This window comes from Pipra filicauda, unplaced genomic scaffold (assembly GCF_003945595.2).
Source record: "Pipra filicauda isolate LSUMZ 115617 unplaced genomic scaffold, ASM394559v2 scaffold329_size807674_pilon, whole genome shotgun sequence".
Classification (NCBI taxonomy): Eukaryota; Metazoa; Chordata; class Aves; order Passeriformes; family Pipridae; genus Pipra; species Pipra filicauda.
The window spans coordinates 696,488-713,500 of NW_024104453.1; the positions used below are offsets into that span (position 1 = coordinate 696,488).

Below are 17,013 nucleotides of genomic sequence, written 5' to 3' on the forward strand. Positions count from 1 at the left end.
CTAAAGTTTGTTTTAGCATGGTGTGTGCTGTAAGAGATCCTGTGTGTGATGGCTGGGGCGGGAGTCGAGGCCGTGTCTTGGTGGCTGACTCTGCTGACATGGAGCTTCTTGTCCTTATTTGTCCCAAGTGAATTCTTTGCTACAAAAAAGTAGCTTAGAGTCTGACTGTGAGTATGGGACACAGAAAAAAAGCCCCACCTTTTATTTTTTGTTTAGCGCAGGGAAGCAATAATTCAACACAAATAGACTAGCATTCTGCTGCTTACCTGGCCCTGGGACCCTTCCCCAGTAGGACTGGTTTGTGCTTGTTTGCTATTTAAAAGTGATTTTTTTTTTTTCCCTCTTCAGTTGCTGTATAGTTGTTGGTGGAAAGATCTGTACCATAGCGGAGCTTTTCCAACTTCTATTGTGTATCAGAGCTACTTACTCAGAAGAACTCAGATTGAGCAAAGCTGTGTTCTTCACACTGGCACAACCCTCAGTCACTGAAGTTCCCAGGCCATGATGAACCAGGGGGGTTGTGTTGATCCCAGTCAGGCAGCTGATCCCCACAATGTGTGCACAGAGCTGTGCAGCCGCTGATTTGAGGAAGTACAAAAAACAGTGAGGGGGTGTTCTCTCAGCTCCATGAGCCTTCTTGTTGGCTTTCACCATCTGTTGGCCTAGGTGCAAACAGAGGAGAGGGAGCAAAAAGCCTAAACACGACCAGCCATTTGTTGTTTTCTGGGAAAAAAATTCAGAACACCCAAGATGTACAATTCCAGAATGTGCTCGGTTACAATATATCCTGGTTAGCAAAAAAAAGAAAAAAAAAAAAAAAAACAAACCTAAAACTCAGTGAGAATTTAATTGGGAGGGGGGAAATTACACCTATAAAATCAAATTACTCTCATGAAGCTTAACAGTCAGTGTGCAGCCCTTGCAAATTGTTGTCCAACTATGCTCCAGTCAATGGTAGGGCCATCACAGGTGAGAACAACATACTGGGAGTTTGGGTAGGTCCATGATGAAATGTCTATTACTAGAAGGGAAGCGATAGTAAAAATTGTAACTTATCATCACCTCCAGCAGCACTGTCAAGGTGCCTGGAGAAGAATGTATGGGTCATCCCATCACTTCTTTTGGTGGATGTGGCAGAGTTAGGTTTGCGGTTAGATTTGACCTTCAAGATTATCTTTTCCGACCTAAAGGTTTCTATGAATCTAAAATTTACTGTCTGATTTGTTCACTTGAATTAACTCATATTTTTACAGCCCAGACATGCTGCAGCTATTTAGGACTCCTTAATTGCGTGCTGATTACCTTCACGTGCACAAGTAGTTGAGCAAGAGTTGCATTCATCAAATAACCAAGGAGTTACATGTTTGCTTATGGACCAGGAGTTTTTGCTGTGACACTTCTTGCTCACAGGTGTATTTATAGAACCCAGCCAAGCAGATGGTTCATTTCCTGACTGTGCTGTTGCTACAGCCAGGGCTGATTTACACAGATATGCATAAGCAGGGTTAAAATACTACCACAATGCCTTGTCCCTAGCTTGTATTTTATAAAGCAGCAGGCTGTGCCTGTGGCTGTAGCATGATTACTTGAAGAACATAAGGGTCAGTGCTGATGGGTGTTGCAGTGGTTGCCTGTAAGCAGGAACAGTGAATCTTTCCCAACCCCTGATAGTGCTTTTTGTGTGTTTTTCATTTGCCAGGTAGCTTGGCTCTAATTTTGCTGCACAGATATTCTTGGAGCAGGGACACCTTTTGCAGATTACCTGTATGGAAGGAGCAGAGGCTCTAGGCAGGGTGGAGGGCTGGTGAGGTAGAACACTGTGTAAGCAGCTAGGCTGGCTTGGTAAGGCACAGCTTAGTCACTTCCTTTGGGAAGCATGTAGGATGCACCTACCTCCTGCGTGGGAGCCCTGCCTGAGCCTCCTAATGTTGGAGCAAAATGTTGAGGTGCCATCTGCTTACTAGGAATGGACCTTCTTGCAGGCTGGGTTTGCTGGTCTGGCCTGGTCATGGTAGGCATAGCAGTGAACCTGGGCTCTGTGCTGTCCGTGAAGACCCCAAGAAAGGGTTAGACCTGCTGTGGGAGATGAAACCAGATGCAGCAAACAGTTCTCAGGATGTTCCCATCTCACAGCTGCTCCTGAACCTCCTCCCAGTAGTCACTTGGATATAGGTGGAGAACCTCAGCGTACTTTCAGCACGTCCCTGCGCTGCTGGGAAGCCAGACTTTGGAGAACATTGCCATTGCCTCCTTGCTCTTTTATGGACGTAACACCGTGTGTTCTTTGTCATGAGGCTGGAGCTGTCCTTCATCAGCTTTAAAGAAGAATGTCCCTACTTGTCTGACGAGGTGCTGTGGCTTGTTGATTCCCCAGCTCAAGTCCTTACTCATCCACTTGTTTGGAGGACGGATTTCACGAGACCCCCTCCAAGCTGCATGAGGATATTTCTTGGCTTGTGAAGGCAGGAGAGTAAGAGCTCCAGGTGACAGGGCTCTCGGGGGTGTGCCTGAGCAGGGCTGGGTGCTCCACTCCTATAGCAGAGCCCAGAGGCACCTGTACAAGACTGAGGCGTGTCGGAAAACCTGATGCCTCACCTCTGCCAATGTGGAGGCGGAGGGAGGAGGGCCAAAAGACATGTCCCTTCACGCTCGCAACAGCTGAAACAGAGAAGGAAAGTCGCTGGAGCCTTTTTTACCAGCGCAGGAGGCCTCACAGTCGTGCTCTCACCCCAGAGACCCTCCCGTACTCCAGTACTCTGGGGGGGTGGCACTCCCACACCCGTCGGGCGATGAACATCGCAAGGAGAAGAGGCTTTTACAGACAGGAGGTGAACAACACCCTCTGGGAGCTGCCCAGGAGATACACGTCCCTCCACCCGCTGGGGTCTGGAGCCTACGGCTCAGTGTGGTGAGTGGGGTCCTGCTTGCACTGCCAGGAGCAGTATGGGGCGAGGTAGGGGTGTTCCCTGCCAGGGGGAAAACAAGGAGGTGCTTGTCAACACCTCTCCATTAAGAAAGGACATTTGCATGTGTGATGGAGGGGGTTTGTCTCCTGCTCTGGTGCAGGCAGCGGGCTGGAGACTTGGTCACTTGAAGAAAATGTTTCCCCCTGTGGTCACCCCGGGTGGGCAGAGAGGGGACTGTGTAGGCACGGCAGCAAGGGGTGCCGAGCAGCTTGGGGTGTCACCTCAGCATTGGGGCCAGGCAGCTTTTGAGCTGCTTTGGTCTTGAGCTTGCATGAAGATTATCTGGCAGCAACTGTACCAGGGAAGGGAATACCTAGGTGTCCGAAAGAAATTTGTAGATGGTACCAGAGGTGGATACTGGAACAAAGTATCCTTGCTGCTTAGTCCAGGATAGCTGATGCTGGTCTGCCTGGACTAAGCAGCTGGACAATACCACCCCCGCTCTGATACTGTTTCCAGCTTGAAATCATAAAGTAGATAGACGTTACTGTAAACCAGGATCAGTAACAGACTAGGACTTCCTTCATGGTCGATAATAATCCCTAACCTATGAGAGAGCAGCATGAGCTGTGGTTAATTATTCACCTGGGTAAAGGAGCCTGTAGTGAGAGCAAGCAGAAGTCAGACCTTGCTTGGTTTACGCTGACAAACTGGAGGAGACGGGCGATTCTTTGAAAGGTAGGTTAAATATGAAGCAGTCCGTGATAGTATCTGAACAGAGCCCTTGTTTCATAACATGCTGAGCTAAAAATAAAAAAGAAAGGTGTATCCCTTTTCATAGGTGTTGGGCAAAGTCTATCCTGCTGCTGTCACAGCACTAATCCTGAAACCCTGGTTTTCCAGCTTCTGTCCTTGTCCCTTGGCTTCCAATTTATAGAGAGGTGCCCCTTTTGCTGTCCAGGTGCCTTTACACTTCTGAGATGCTTAAGTTAGGCCTGCAAAATCAGGCAAGACTAGACTATTTTTTTATATTTGTACAGTTTTCTCAGGTTTTTACCATTGAGGAAAGCAGGAAGGAAAACAAAGACAGGACAAAAAAAGGAAGAGAAATCCTTTCAAAATTTCCTTCCCCACCCAAAAAACCCCAACACCAGTAAGACAAATCTTTACTGTTCCCTGTGAAAGTCTCGGCTGCTCTGGAGCTCTCAAGGAGGGAGGGAGGAAAGGGTGTTGAAACAGTCTGGAGGTCCATGGTGGTGGTAGTATCGAATGGACAGTGCTCAGCAGGGAGGGCTTGCTGCCGATTTTTGTACAAAACAGAGGTGGAAGCATGTGGAGCTAGGATTTGCTGTCCTCTGCTGGGAATTGCTGGGAAACTTTCCTATTGCAGTGTTATTCAGCAGCTGGCTTTTACACCTTCTTGAGCAGCTGAGAAAGTAAGTCAGGAGAAACAGCAAAGTCTTGTTTCTTCCCTTATTAATTTGCCAAAATCTGTAGTGATTTGGCTTCCAGCTGAATGTAATTGGGAAAGAAGAGTCTTCTGACCCCTTTAACACTGGTCTGGTTGATCTCTGCCAGCTGAGGCAAGGACACAGCTCTGCCTGCCCCATGTCATCCCAAACTGTATCTGTTCATTAAATCTGTGCTGGGAAGAACATGGTGGGCTCTCAGCTGCGTCAACTGAATTAGCTCTAGCTGTGCTTATGGCAAGGGTGTGACTAGTGCCGTCTGTGCTGCGCAGGCTGAAGCTCCATCACCCTGCTCTCCTGTGTTGGGACATGGGGTTAGATGCTCTGTATGTCAGCAGCTGGGAAGGCAGGTAAGAACGCGCACCCTCAGATTAGGAAATCTGCCTTGAATTCTGCAGAAGTTGATTGACTGTCTAGTCCAAGTGCCTTCCTTTATTTCCCTCGTTCCTCAGAAAACTTTACACAGTGCTGTCCCCTCTGCTGACATCTGCTGAAGTCCTGAAACTGAGACAACTCTTCACTCAGAGGCCTCCTATGATATCCTACAGCATCTTCAGTGCTGAAGCTGCCTTGTGTAGCTGTTCCTGCACTTCCTTTGCTTTTACTGACTGAATGGGGAAATGTGTTTGTGCAAGGCTGGAGGATGCAGCTAAAAGCCATGGGATTGAATATGATGATTTATAGCCCTTCTGTTTCCATGGGAGATGGGATAGGGATTTAAGAAGCTGTGGGAACTGCTCTGGAAATCTACAGCGTGATTTTTTCATGTTTGCCTCTTGAGAGGGGTCAAGGAGGGGCTGAGGCACCACTCAGAATCCCGAATTACAGCTGAGGACCTCTGAGGACCTCCCTTCCCACTCGGAACCTGAGGCCTCCTTTGCAGTCTGAGCAAAAAGCCTTTAGAAGAAGAGAAACTGTCACAGGATTGCCAGTGACGTAAACAGCAAACATGACCGGAAGGAATAACACATCATGTCTGTGGTGATGGCTGTTGTACCATGTTTTACCTTTATAGAAGACTCTCATTTTAAGCCAGACCTGCTTTTACACAGAAGCATATGTGTAGCGTCAAAGATCCTGAATACAGCAGAATTAATTCCAGCAGCCCGTGTTTTTAATGTGTGACATCCACTGTCTCCAGGGTACAGTAAAGGCACTGCCCTGCCTTAAAAGACAAGAGCCTCCAGGCAGATGGCAAAGCAAAAGTTGCTTTATTCCCTTACCTCCTTGCATTAGGGAAGAGGGCAGAGTTAGAACTAATTCTGAGTTTCAACCATTTGTGTTTCCCTCTTCTCACAGCTCTGTTACCTCCAGCTTCTTTCTGCAGGTTATAGGGAATAAAGATGAGCCACTAATACTTGGCTAGGAATCCCACCTAGTCATCCAAAGAGCACAGGCTGTGGTCTGCTGCCCAAAGCCACACAGGGTAGCATCTCCTGTGCAGAGCTCCACTGGGTTTCTCAAAGGGCCTTTCTTTGCTGTTCTTCTGTGACCACAAGAATTAACTCTTCTCTAGGAGATGACTTTTGGGATTACAAAATTTGTTAGAACATGCTGCCAATGTCAGAATTGTTTTTTATTTGTCTGCTGCAGTTCAGCCATAGACAAGAAGACAGGGGAGAAAGTGGCTATCAAGAAGCTCTGCCGCCCATTCCAGTCAGAGATCTTTGCCAAGAGAGCATACAGAGAGCTGATGCTGTTGAAGCACATGCAACATGAGAACGTAAGTACTCATTTCTCTCTCTTCCTGCTGCTACAAGGGATATTTTCTTGCTACCTGGGAGCAAGTTCTTTCAGGTGACACCATGTTTATTTTTATATATATAGAGAGAGATGGATTATTTTAATATAGGGAGAGATACTGATATTTGGCATGTGCAGGCAGTTTTGGGGTTCAGGTGCTACCTCTGCTGTGCCCAGTTGTCACCAGTCTGAAGCAGATGTGTAATGGGTGCTACCATTAGTAAAAGAAAAACATTTGTGCAGCATCAGTGAGGAGTCTGTGGATTCTTCAGATGGAGTTCTGTGTTCACGCAGATGCATGTGCCAGTGGAGAGCTACTACCTGAGTCCCATGTGCACAGTAAATGCTTTCCAGGTTTAAATGTGGACTTTTCTCCTCCATCAGGTCATCGGGCTGCTTGATGTCTTTACCTCCACTGCCTCCTACCAGGGGTTCCAGGACTTGTAAGTTTGGAGTTTTTTGCTCTATCTGGACTCAGCCATTGCCCAAGACACCTGTGTCTTAGCAGCAGGATAACAGATTGGGTTGAGGTACAAGGGGCCCAGACTAAAAGCCAGACATCCCTAAATAACACAGAGAATCAAAAGCACGTGTCAGTTCCCATGGCTAACGCACCCAGAATACATAAATAGATCACATGCCATACTCACAGCTGGGAGACCACAGAATGTACAGACCAACCTATGTAATGGGGATGTGTTATGTTCCATGGCTATCACATGTAGTGTGATCCATGCTGTGTGACTGCTGAGCTAAGAGGCTGCACTCAGAATGGGAGAAGTACTGTTTGTTTATCAGGCCCCAGGGCAATTAAACTGAGAATTTTAAAGATCTGGCTTCCTTTTCATCTTGATTCTGGCTTTTCTTTTTTTTTCCCCTCAGTGTTTATGGTCAGGATGGACAAGTCACTTTCCCTTCCCCATTACTAGGAATGAGCAGCATGTGTTTGGATTTGGGGGTTTGGCTGATGGCTGGGTATTTAGCAGCCTGCAGGAAAAGCATTTGAAGGTTCTCAGAGCAGTTCCTGCAGGAAGACCGTCAACTAATTAGTGGTCTCAGCAGGCAGATACTGAAGAAAGCTAGAGGTTGTCTTTTGAGGCAGGGCAGGAGAACATTACAAAGATAAAATTGGGAGCCAACACAGTTTTGCTGTGTAAGATGTTTCAGCTTCCGGGTGGTGAAAGGCTGTCCGGAACTGAACATCACTTGAGGTCTAAAGTAAACTAATTCAGGATTGTAAAGATCCTTGTTCTTACTGGATGTCAGATACCTGATTTAAGAGGAGGAAAACCAGCAATTTTCTGAGCAGGTTGAAATCCCAGCTTCACTGCAGGCTGTGCTAGTTAGCCCGGAACATTGTCACAGCAACTCATTTTAGTTACAGTAAGTTAACGCAGCCAACCCCCCCCCCCCCCCCCCCAAGGCTAGCCTGGTCCCCTGCGTTTTTCTTCTAGACTCAGGGCTTTGTCTTACTACCTTTTAGCTACCTGGTGATGCCATACATGCGGACAGATTTACAAAAGATCATGGGACATGAATTCAGTGACGAAAAGATCCAGTACCTGGTCTACCAAATGCTGAAAGGGTTGAAGGTAAGTGGGTCTGGAGGAGTTTAGTGACTCCCTCTGTCTCCTCTATATGAGAGGGTTGACCCTAACTAAACTCCCTTCCAACACTGTATAGGAAGATGTGGGGGTGTTATGGCATCACCTAAGAACAGATATTGGCTGTTGAACTGCTCTTGTTCCAGCACACTGGAAGTGACTGCTTGTTTACGTCAGCTGGGTATCAAAGCAATCAGCAGCCATAGACTTTGCGATTGTTTTTCCATGGCAGCAATTGCATTGCTCTTTGACTTGCCAAAACCCTTAGCAAAACTCGACACTGAGAGTAAGAGATTGGCAGCAACAGGAGCTTCTGCTGAAGGAGCTTCTTCATAACAGAGGCTCTCAGGGGAGAAGACACAGGGACTGATTTCCAATTTAGTAGAATAAGAAAGAAATATGCTTCTGTAACTGGCTTTGAGAGAGCAGAAAGCAATTGCAGAAAACCCCAGGATGTAGAGACAGTGTCTTAATGCTGCCCTCTAACATCCTTCACCTGGAATCAGAGCAGTGGCTTACAGGCATGAGTTCACCTTAATAACATCTTTCCCCAGTTCACTGCTATCTTGAGTTTAAATAAAGGGGGGGAAGAACATGCAGAAGGTTTAATTGGTGTGATTAAAGCCATGCAGTCAGTTTTTGCAATTTTATGTTTTTATGCTGAGATTATTTTTTTGAACACCCAAAATAACTAAGTTTTCATGTCGTCTGCTGTAATCCTGATGTCTTTGATGGTTTGAAGCTATTGTTGTACTTGCTTTAAGGAACTATTGCTTCATCCTTCCTCTTCTGTTCTACGCATCTTCTTTAGACTGGCAATAGCATTGCAAATACTATCAGCAATTCAGGGGAGAGATTCCTTTTCAAACTGCTGCCCTGCAGTAGCAGGATGCAGAGTTGTGTTTGCAGCAAGTTCTGATTTGTAGCTCCATTTCTCTGCTGGAGAACAGAAAGTCTTGTCTGCTGGTGATCACATTGTGGCTCCTCTTTTTATTGCAGTATATTCATTCAGCTGGCATCATACACAGGGTAAGTTCATGTTTGCTCTTACTCTGATTTTTGTCTGTTTGAGAAACACAGCATAGTCACAAAGTTATTAAATTCTTAGACATCATTTTACTAATAGCACTGTCTGCTCTGGAGTTTCTTTTCCGTCCTACACCCTATATATGTTTGAATTTGCTCATTTGTACAGCATTTTGAGGAAATGCTGTATTTTCTGGTGAGCTGAGAAGCATTTTATGATGCTTCTTGAATTAAAACTGTTTCAGAAAAAATAAAACAGCAATCTAAAGCTGTACAGTATAGCAGGCATGGTATCTTTGCTGAATTGTTACTTGACTTGGGATGTTACGAGACCCCATCAAAGGCAAGCAGAGGTTCAGCTGAGCCTTGTGTTGATGTGTTGCAACTCGATGCATCCGTATTTTTCTGCTCTTGTCTGTTGTAGGACCTGAAGCCAAGTAACCTGGCTGTGAACGAAGACTGTCAGCTAAAGGTAGGTGGAAAAGCACCACTTTGGAAGCATGTAGCATATCAGATCATGGAGGAACTGCTCTGCCAGCAAGAACTTGGTACTGTCACGTTTCCTCCTTTCGTTTTGTTATTTGGCAACTGCAGGCAGTGGGAAATACCTGCTGATGTAACTTGCTGAATCAAGGCGCAAAACTTCAAATAACATCCTGTCACTGTAATTCCTGCGGCATGGCAGTTTGTAATGACTTCCTAGATAAATTCAATACTGCTGAGCAACACTTGCATTAGGTGAACGATCCCTGAAGGGTTCAGGGATCAACTACAGTTGCCTTTTGGTTCCCATTGACATTATGGTTGTGATTCCAGACAAAGTTATTTTTAGTATTGGTCTGAAAGGTTTGCTTGCAGTTTGCTGGTGTGGTGCTCTAGCATGTATTTTCTGTAATGTATATTACAGGTAGTGGCTTCATTGCCTGTAATGGTTGGGTCAAGTATTGAGGGAGTATTGAGTATTGAGTTCAGTACTGAGGGAGAGGCCATCCTCTGTCAGCTGCAAAGTGTTCTTATAGGAAAGGGTGAGTCGTGGTGGCCTGGGAGCATGGCTTCACCACTAGGTCATAGACCAACTCAAATAAAGCAGAGACTTGAAACTTAAGCTTCAAGAAAGAAAGTGACCTTCCAGGTAGCACAGAGCCCTGATCCTTTCAGCCTAGTCTTCTCACAACAACTGGTTTTGCAACTGACTTGCAGTTTACAGTGGAATCAAGACAAACCTGTTAAGTCTTTGAACCATCCCGTGATTGGCTGTGGTGTAGTTGGAGCTTTGTTATTATCTGATTGGATCTGCTTAATTTTCTCTTAGAAGTGGAGTCTTACTTGCCCATAGGATTTCTTTTTTCTTTCCTGCCCTTCCTTCTTCGTCTTCCTTTGCAACTGCAGATTTTGGATTTTGGCTTGGCCAGACATGCTGATGCTGAAATGACTGGCTATGTGGTTACACGATGGTACAGAGCCCCAGAAGTCATCCTGAACTGGATGCATTACAACCAGACAGGTGAGCAGCCTTGCCTCTGCAGCGTGACTATCTGATGACGAGCCTGGGGATCCTGCTGGGTCAAACCTCACGTAATCGTCCAGTTGTTTTTCTTCTTTATCATCAGTGTTCCTGGGAGCGGAGAAGATCCCAAAGGTGTTGTGCCACTCCCAAAGCTAGTGCTTGTGGGAAATGATGAAAGCAGAGATTTTAGCAGCATAGAAAGAACAGAGGAGAATGGGAGTAACATTTAAATCAGTCCCTGCTGCAAGCAACAACAAAAGCGACAGCCCCAGCAATCATTGCTGCCTTTTCATTGTCCTTTTTTTTTTTCCTTTTTTTTTTTTCCCCTCTCTCCCCTCCCCACCTCCCCTTTTTCACTCTGAACAGTGGATATCTGGTCTATTGGCTGTATCATGGCAGAAATGCTGACTGGGAAAACGCTGTTTAAAGGCAAAGACTGTATCCTTTCAAGCTGAACCTTTTCCTTGGAGGGAGTAGTAATTCTTGGTGTGCGCTTTTTAATGAATGAGGCTACTGAGAAAAATAGGTGTCAGTCTGGTTTACCGGAAGGTAATCACAGGGACCAGTCTTTTTGGTGAGGAAAGCAGAAGGTAAGAGGGGACCTTAGAAATACATTTCTGTGCTGGCCATGTGTGCCCTACCTTGCGGTTAGAGCTCTACCAGTTCAACCTTGCATGGCCATAGCTCCATCCCCAAACCTTTGCATATCCCCCCAAGACCATGGACATGTGTCCTGGCATAGCTGTGCCAGAAAAATTATCTGTTGATGAAAATGGCATGCCAGGAAGAAAAGCCTTGGAGCTCTTTTTGCCAGTCTAATGAACTTGTGCAACTCTGTTGGGTTTGTATCATTACAAACTGAGCTGAGTTGTGGGAGGGTGTCCAGGGCTCGCTCCTCAATGGGCAGTCTTTAACACAGCTTGCCAGACCTGGATCAACTGACTCAGATCCTGAAAGTAACGGGGCATCCAGGAGAAGACTTCTTGGAGAAGTTGGAGGATAAAGCGGTAAAAAAGTTCACTATGGATTTAGATCCTGCTGGCAGAGATATGGTGGGGAAGAGGTTAACATGTCTGTTTGAGATGGGAGAGGTGCTGCCTCTACAGCAGCAGTGAGGAATCGCAACAGCAGCCTTTTCCCCTTGGCAAGGAAGACATTTCTCTGCTAGTGGCACATCTGATGGACTTGGTGTGGATTGCAGGAACTCCCATGTGAGGTGCCTGATGCCCTAGCAAACCAGCAAGCTTCTCTGTTCTCTAGCTTGGCTCTTAAAACAGAAGTATTTCTGTATCTCAATTGATAAAAATACTTCCTTGTAAACTGCTCACTGAAATGTGACATCTGGGACGATTTGCCGTTCTCTCCATTTGCCTTTGCTCATTAGAGCCATGAGATCTGAAAGCTGTATTTCACATCCCCTCACGCTTGTCCACGTGCAGTAATTGTGCTTTCCTTGCTTTTTCAGGCTAAGAGTTATATCAAGTCCCTTCCTAAAATCCCCAAGAAAGATTTGTCTGTGCTTTTCCCTAAAGCAAATCCTCAGGGTAAGTAATCTCCAGCATTTCTCACGAGTTTTCACAGTTGGAAAAGAGGCAAGCTGACCACCACAGCTTCAACTTCATTTCTCCTTTTTCTTATAATTCTTATAATTTCTCCCTTGCAGGCTATGCCCCTGCCCCTCCCAGGGCAAATATGTATCAAGTAAAAAACAAAACGATTCTTTATTGCAATAGTGATGTTTTGCTGTTCTTAGCCATTTACTACTTTTTTTCTTTTAATTTTAAAATTACACAGTCTGTAACATACAATATTTATGGAAGAGATAAACTTCTGACTTTCGTCTTAACAAACCAGAAGAAAGCAGATGCTGGATATAACAGGATGTCCTGGTTCTGGGTTGCAAATTAAGGATTAGGACAGTTGCATATATCAGTTCCAATTAGTATGAAAGTTTAGAATGAATTTTTGCTGACATTAGCTTCCTGAAGTTGTTCTTGTTGTAGCCAAGCAGGTGACAATATGATCAGTAGCTCTTAGATAAACAAACCAGCTCTTCTTTGTTCATTATTAATTCCCAGCCTAACATCTAAGGCACCATGGGCTTTGATAAAGTGCTATGAGACCCCCACAGTCCACTCCAGTATTTTTTTTTTTTCTTAGTACAGTGTAGATCCTCTTTGTTGAATACCTGGATCTAGTGATCCTTAACAGACAGCCGATGTTAATTTATAAGTTTCAGAGTCAAAACTGATCTCTTACAAAGAGCTCTCTTCCCAAGTAGCTTAGAGATGAAAGCAAGGAAAGCTGTTCTAAAAACTGAAAAAAAAGAAAGCATTAAAATGTTAAAACCAAGTGGGAATGGGGCTGACAGACTAGATGCTATCTGAGTTTCCTGCCCTCCTGTTTACCACAGAAGTATAGATTTCTATATGGATTACTCATGTTAAGACTACTTTGAGATGCAGGACTCTGAGTGAAAGCAAATTATAAAAACTGAAAAATATCTTGAGGCTACTGGCTTGCTCTTCATCCTTCTGCAGCCCCACCTATGCAGCCCCAAAGCTTATTCAAGACTAATTTATTTCTGCACAGTTTAAGTTCTGTTAGTAAGAGCTCCCTGAGGGTGCTGTTGGGCAGACTTTGCAACTCCACTGACAGGAGCTCCTCACTGCCTTGACCGGGTTGAGGAATCTCTTTCATTTTCAGGTCTGGAGATGCTGTACTGGAAATACCAGTCCCATCAGCTTGCAGGGTTCATGCACACGATTCCTATTCTCCACAGCACCTTACTTAGCCCTGTTCCCATCTTCTCCTACAGCTGTGGACCTGCTTGACAAGATGTTGCAGCTTGATGTGGAAAAGCGCCTTACAGCCACAGAGGCATTGGCTCACCCCTTTTTCGACCAGTTCCGAGATGTCGAGGAGGAGACAGAAGCACAACAGTCCTATGATGATTCTCTGGAACATGAAAAGCTTTCAATAGATGAGTGGAAAAGTAAGAAGTTTATTTTCTTTGAAGTTCCTGTCTAGCATGGGACTTTCCTACCCCTCTCTCTTTCCTGTGCACATGCTGTGTTTGCCTGCTGATGCCTCAATGGTAGTGCACATCTTTTACCTTGCTCTTGCTGTTCTGCATTCAGCAAAGATCCCTCCAGCTCTTCAGGCAGACTTTTTTTGCCTCTCTCCTTTCTCTTCCATCTCGTACCTGTCACTGAATACCTCCTTTCTGCATGTATAACATTCAAGCTTTCATTTGTGTCCTCTAAAATCACACATTCGTGGTTATTTTGTTATGTTTTTCAAGAGCTTATTTACAAGGAGATCTTGTCCTTCAGTCCCATTGCACGGAAGGATTCCAAGAAGCAAAGTGGGATGTCATTATAGTGACTGATGCAGCTGTGGCTGGGATTCACTTCTCGACGACAGATGGGATTTATTCCACACTGCCTTGCTGGTGGCTATCGTTTGGCCTGTGGGACTTCTCGGTGTGCCAACACAAGGATGGCACTATGCTGTGGGTATTGAACTTTGTTCTACCAAAAGGGAAGCACTCCACACAGTTTTCAACATAAAAGATAAATATATTCTTGTTGAAACTTTAAGTGGGAGAATTTTACCTGGTGGATTTTTTTTGTTTGTTTGTTTTTTTACCACTGTATTTGTCCACTTGAGAGAGAAGGGGGTTCATTCTTTCTCATTAGTCTTTTCAAGCACAGGGTTTAGTACATTAATTATGGATAAGGTAAAGAAAAAGGTAAAACTGACTGGGAAGTGAGTCCCAAGCAAAATGATCAGAAAGAGTGACATTCAGCAGAACAAAACTTTATCCAATCTAACTCTGACTGTGTCCTCCTTTCCTGAGCAGTTACACAGCATCCAGCATAGCAAGGCTGCTGGGATAGTGTCAGCTCCAGGCCACCATGGGAATGCAGTTGATCATGGGATCAGTCTGTGTTCAGAGCAGCTCCAAACTCATACTATACACATAACTCTGCTCAGGATCTTCCCCCCTGGAGAGCCACTGCTGCTTCCTCTTCCCTTTCCCCTTCCTCCTCCCCCCCCTTTTTCATTCCCTGGGTTTTGATCAGTGCTGTCTCCTCACCGCTAGTTGCAAGCATAGCCTGGGAATTCAAAGCTGCTTCCCCTACTGATAGACTGGGTATCTCAAGGAGTTGTATAACTTAGTTTGAAATATAAGTCTGCAGGAAGTTTTCCAGCCTATGCTGAAACTGGTGTATCTGCAGGTCCATGGCTTATTGATACAGTCATTAGATAGTTCAGTGCTAGGCAGGTACATCTGCTGGTTGTGGACAACCTGTTTGGACTGCAACACCTTCTTCCCTATGATGATCAGTCAGGTTCAGCCAGTCATTCCAAAGTCCATCCCAAGGGATTTGTGCCTAGAGACAAGTGTCTTCTCTGTATCAGAGCTCAGAGCACATAGTCCCCAGGGCTAGAGAAAAGTATTTGTTGAGAGGGCATGTGAACTCAGTAATACATGCAGCGTTTCTCAAATCTCCCCCTCTTCTGTAGCTGCTGAGTTATTTTGGTTTGGTTCAGCAATGTTGCTTTCAGTACTCTCTAATTTTCTTCAGTAATGTTTGGTTTTGCTGTACAGACCTCAAGGAAGGGAAAACTGCAACATTACCAGAATTTTCTGATCTCTCTTCACTGGGAACCGGACACAGTGTTGTTGTGTTTCTTGGCAGTCTCTCTATTGCAGCTCGTGCCATGCAGCACTTGGGATAACCCTTCAGCGCCTGCTGCTTTTTGATAGGACAGTACTGATGTTATCCTGCTGTAGCTGCACAGATGGTCCATGCTGATGAGACGTGGTTTCTCTTGCCTCATATCTCTCTGGATCACGTATAAGCCCTTTGCCTCACTTGTCTTTTAAGTAGGGACTTCTTGCTAAGTGTGAGATGACCTGCATTTTCCTTGAATGGCGAAAGGGAGAAGTTCTAGCTGCACGTGTCAAACAGCAGCTGGAATATTGTCCTTTTGAACCTGGCATCTGACTTGGCTGCCATGTGCCCTGCGTAATCTTGAACAGAAGTTGGGGAGAATGTCTCGGCAGCTGCCATTAACATCTTGGAAAGCTGCAGATGTTTAAAGCTACCTCTGCCATGGTAAAATGAGGCTTGGTGGTTTCAGAGGAGGGTCATTGTCCAGGTGAGTGTTTGTGAATGCACGGGGAGATGTTTCAGGGCTGTAGGTGAGGCAGGCTGACCTCCTGACTATATGCAACCCTGGACACAGAGAGGCAGGGAAGACTCTTAAAAGCTCATTCTTGTAGAGAAATTTGAGTAAATCTATGGAGATCTTCAGAGTACAGAGCTTTCTTTCAGAAAGTCATCTGTTAAGGCAAAGAACCCATTCAGACAGAACCCCTAAACCACTGTAAATGGGAATTCAGGGTGTAACTTAATCTTCTTGCCCTTCTCCAAAAGGGAAGAGGTAGACCTGAAGAGTTGTCTGGCTCTTTGTAATGATGGTTGAGAGAGAAAACATCTTCATAATGAAGGAATGTACTGAGCAGTCTACTGGTAGTTGAAGAGGAACTTGCATAGTTTTAAAGAATAACCTAAGAGGCCCTTTGGGAATTGTCTGTCTGACCAGAGGACAAACGTGAAGAGGCACTGGGGACTTCTGATACAAATGGGTGTGAGAAGAACAATTTTGAACACAACCAAGGAGGGTACATAGATTACTGAGAGCAAGCATTATTCTCACTTGTTTCAGGGATAGCACGTACAGTCCCTTTGGTATCAGTCTTTCTGCTGAGTATACATCCAGAAAATAATTTGTGTTTCAGGGACTGGGTTTCTCTGTCAGTTTTCTCTTTTGAAAGCTTACACTGAATGCTCTGAAATTGCAAGAGCAATCTCAACAGCTGGTGTGTGAGCTCCATGCTCTGGTTTCATTCATTCACCCACCAACCCCATACAATGACAGCTCACTGTCCAAGAGCCAAATACTATTTCTTCTGCGATACCTACTATCCCAAGAAATGCAGGGAGCTGGTGCTCTGCAGGCTCAGGAACCCTGGAAGTGTATGTGTATTTGGTTTTTGTGGTATGTACCAGCCAGGAACTCAAAATAGAGAGCAGGAAATGTAGCAGGTCGGCAGCGGAAAGACCATGTCTGTCTGTGAAGACAAACTGTTCCAGTGCTTGTGTGGCATCTGAGGACATGTTTCAATGAAGAGAATGAGCTACTAGAAGGGGGTGTGGGGGGGAAATCACACTGACATTTCATGAAAGGAGCTTGAAAAACACCTGCTTGAGAGAGTCAGTGACTCAGGCCAAGATTGAAGTACTTCAGAATCAGCACAAGAAACGAGAGGGTGTGTGTGACCCTGACAGACACTGTTAATCAAAGAAGGAATTCTCTTATGTGGAGGTGCAGGTGGTGCCTGTTGATGACCAACAGGTAATAGACATATTCCTTTCATTATGTTTTTTTTTTTTGCCCTTACATAGTTTGCATACTTAAAAATACAAAATCAAGTGATAAAAATCACTCAGCCCTAAAAGTGATCCAAAATTCCATAAATTAGGCCAGCCACAAATATGTTTGCTGTTTATATTAAGGATGTATGATGAAAATTTACGTGGATGTATGGATAGAATTTTTGTGCCTGTCTCACACAACATACCAATGTTTAACTTGAAATACTACTTACTTGCTATTCTTACATTCCTGTCATTTTTTAATTTGGAAAGCGAAGCCTTTTATAAACGATCCTTCTCTGCAAG

At 45.0% G+C, this 17,013-nt stretch overlaps 1 protein-coding gene across 2 annotated transcripts; it reads left to right on the forward strand.

Annotated features, from left to right (window-relative positions):
- Positions 1-65: 65 nt before the first annotated feature.
- MAPK13 (mitogen-activated protein kinase 13) lies at positions 66-13,857 on the forward strand. Of its 2 annotated transcripts, none has more exons than XM_027728449.2 (12): positions 66-2,908; positions 5,969-6,098; positions 6,503-6,561; positions 7,602-7,710; positions 8,722-8,751; positions 9,173-9,220; positions 10,138-10,252; positions 10,622-10,693; positions 11,183-11,262; positions 11,721-11,799; positions 13,074-13,250; positions 13,560-13,857. In XM_027728449.2, the coding sequence occupies exons 1-12, from the start codon at positions 2,604-2,606 to the stop codon at positions 13,637-13,639; spliced, it is 1,284 nt and encodes a 427-aa protein (XP_027584250.1). In that variant the 5' UTR covers positions 66-2,603; the 3' UTR covers positions 13,640-13,857. The 2 variants fall into 2 exon arrangements, with proteins under 2 accessions (XP_027584250.1, XP_039239800.1); XM_039383866.1 differs by having other exon boundaries at positions 13,591-13,857.
- Positions 13,858-17,013: the final 3,156 nt, after the last annotated feature.

Coding starts and splice junctions, on each gene's coding strand:
- MAPK13 (XM_027728449.2), top strand. CDS start 2,604: ATGTGGAGGCGGAGGGAGGAGGGCCAAAAGACATGTCCCTTCACGCTC. Junction 10,694..11,182: donor GCTGTTTAAAGGCAAAGACT/GTATCCTTTCAA, acceptor ACAGCTTGCCAG/ACCTGGATCAACTGACTCAG. Junction 13,251..13,559: donor TTCAATAGATGAGTGGAAAA/GTAAGAAGTTTA, acceptor ATGTTTTTCAAG/AGCTTATTTACAAGGAGATC.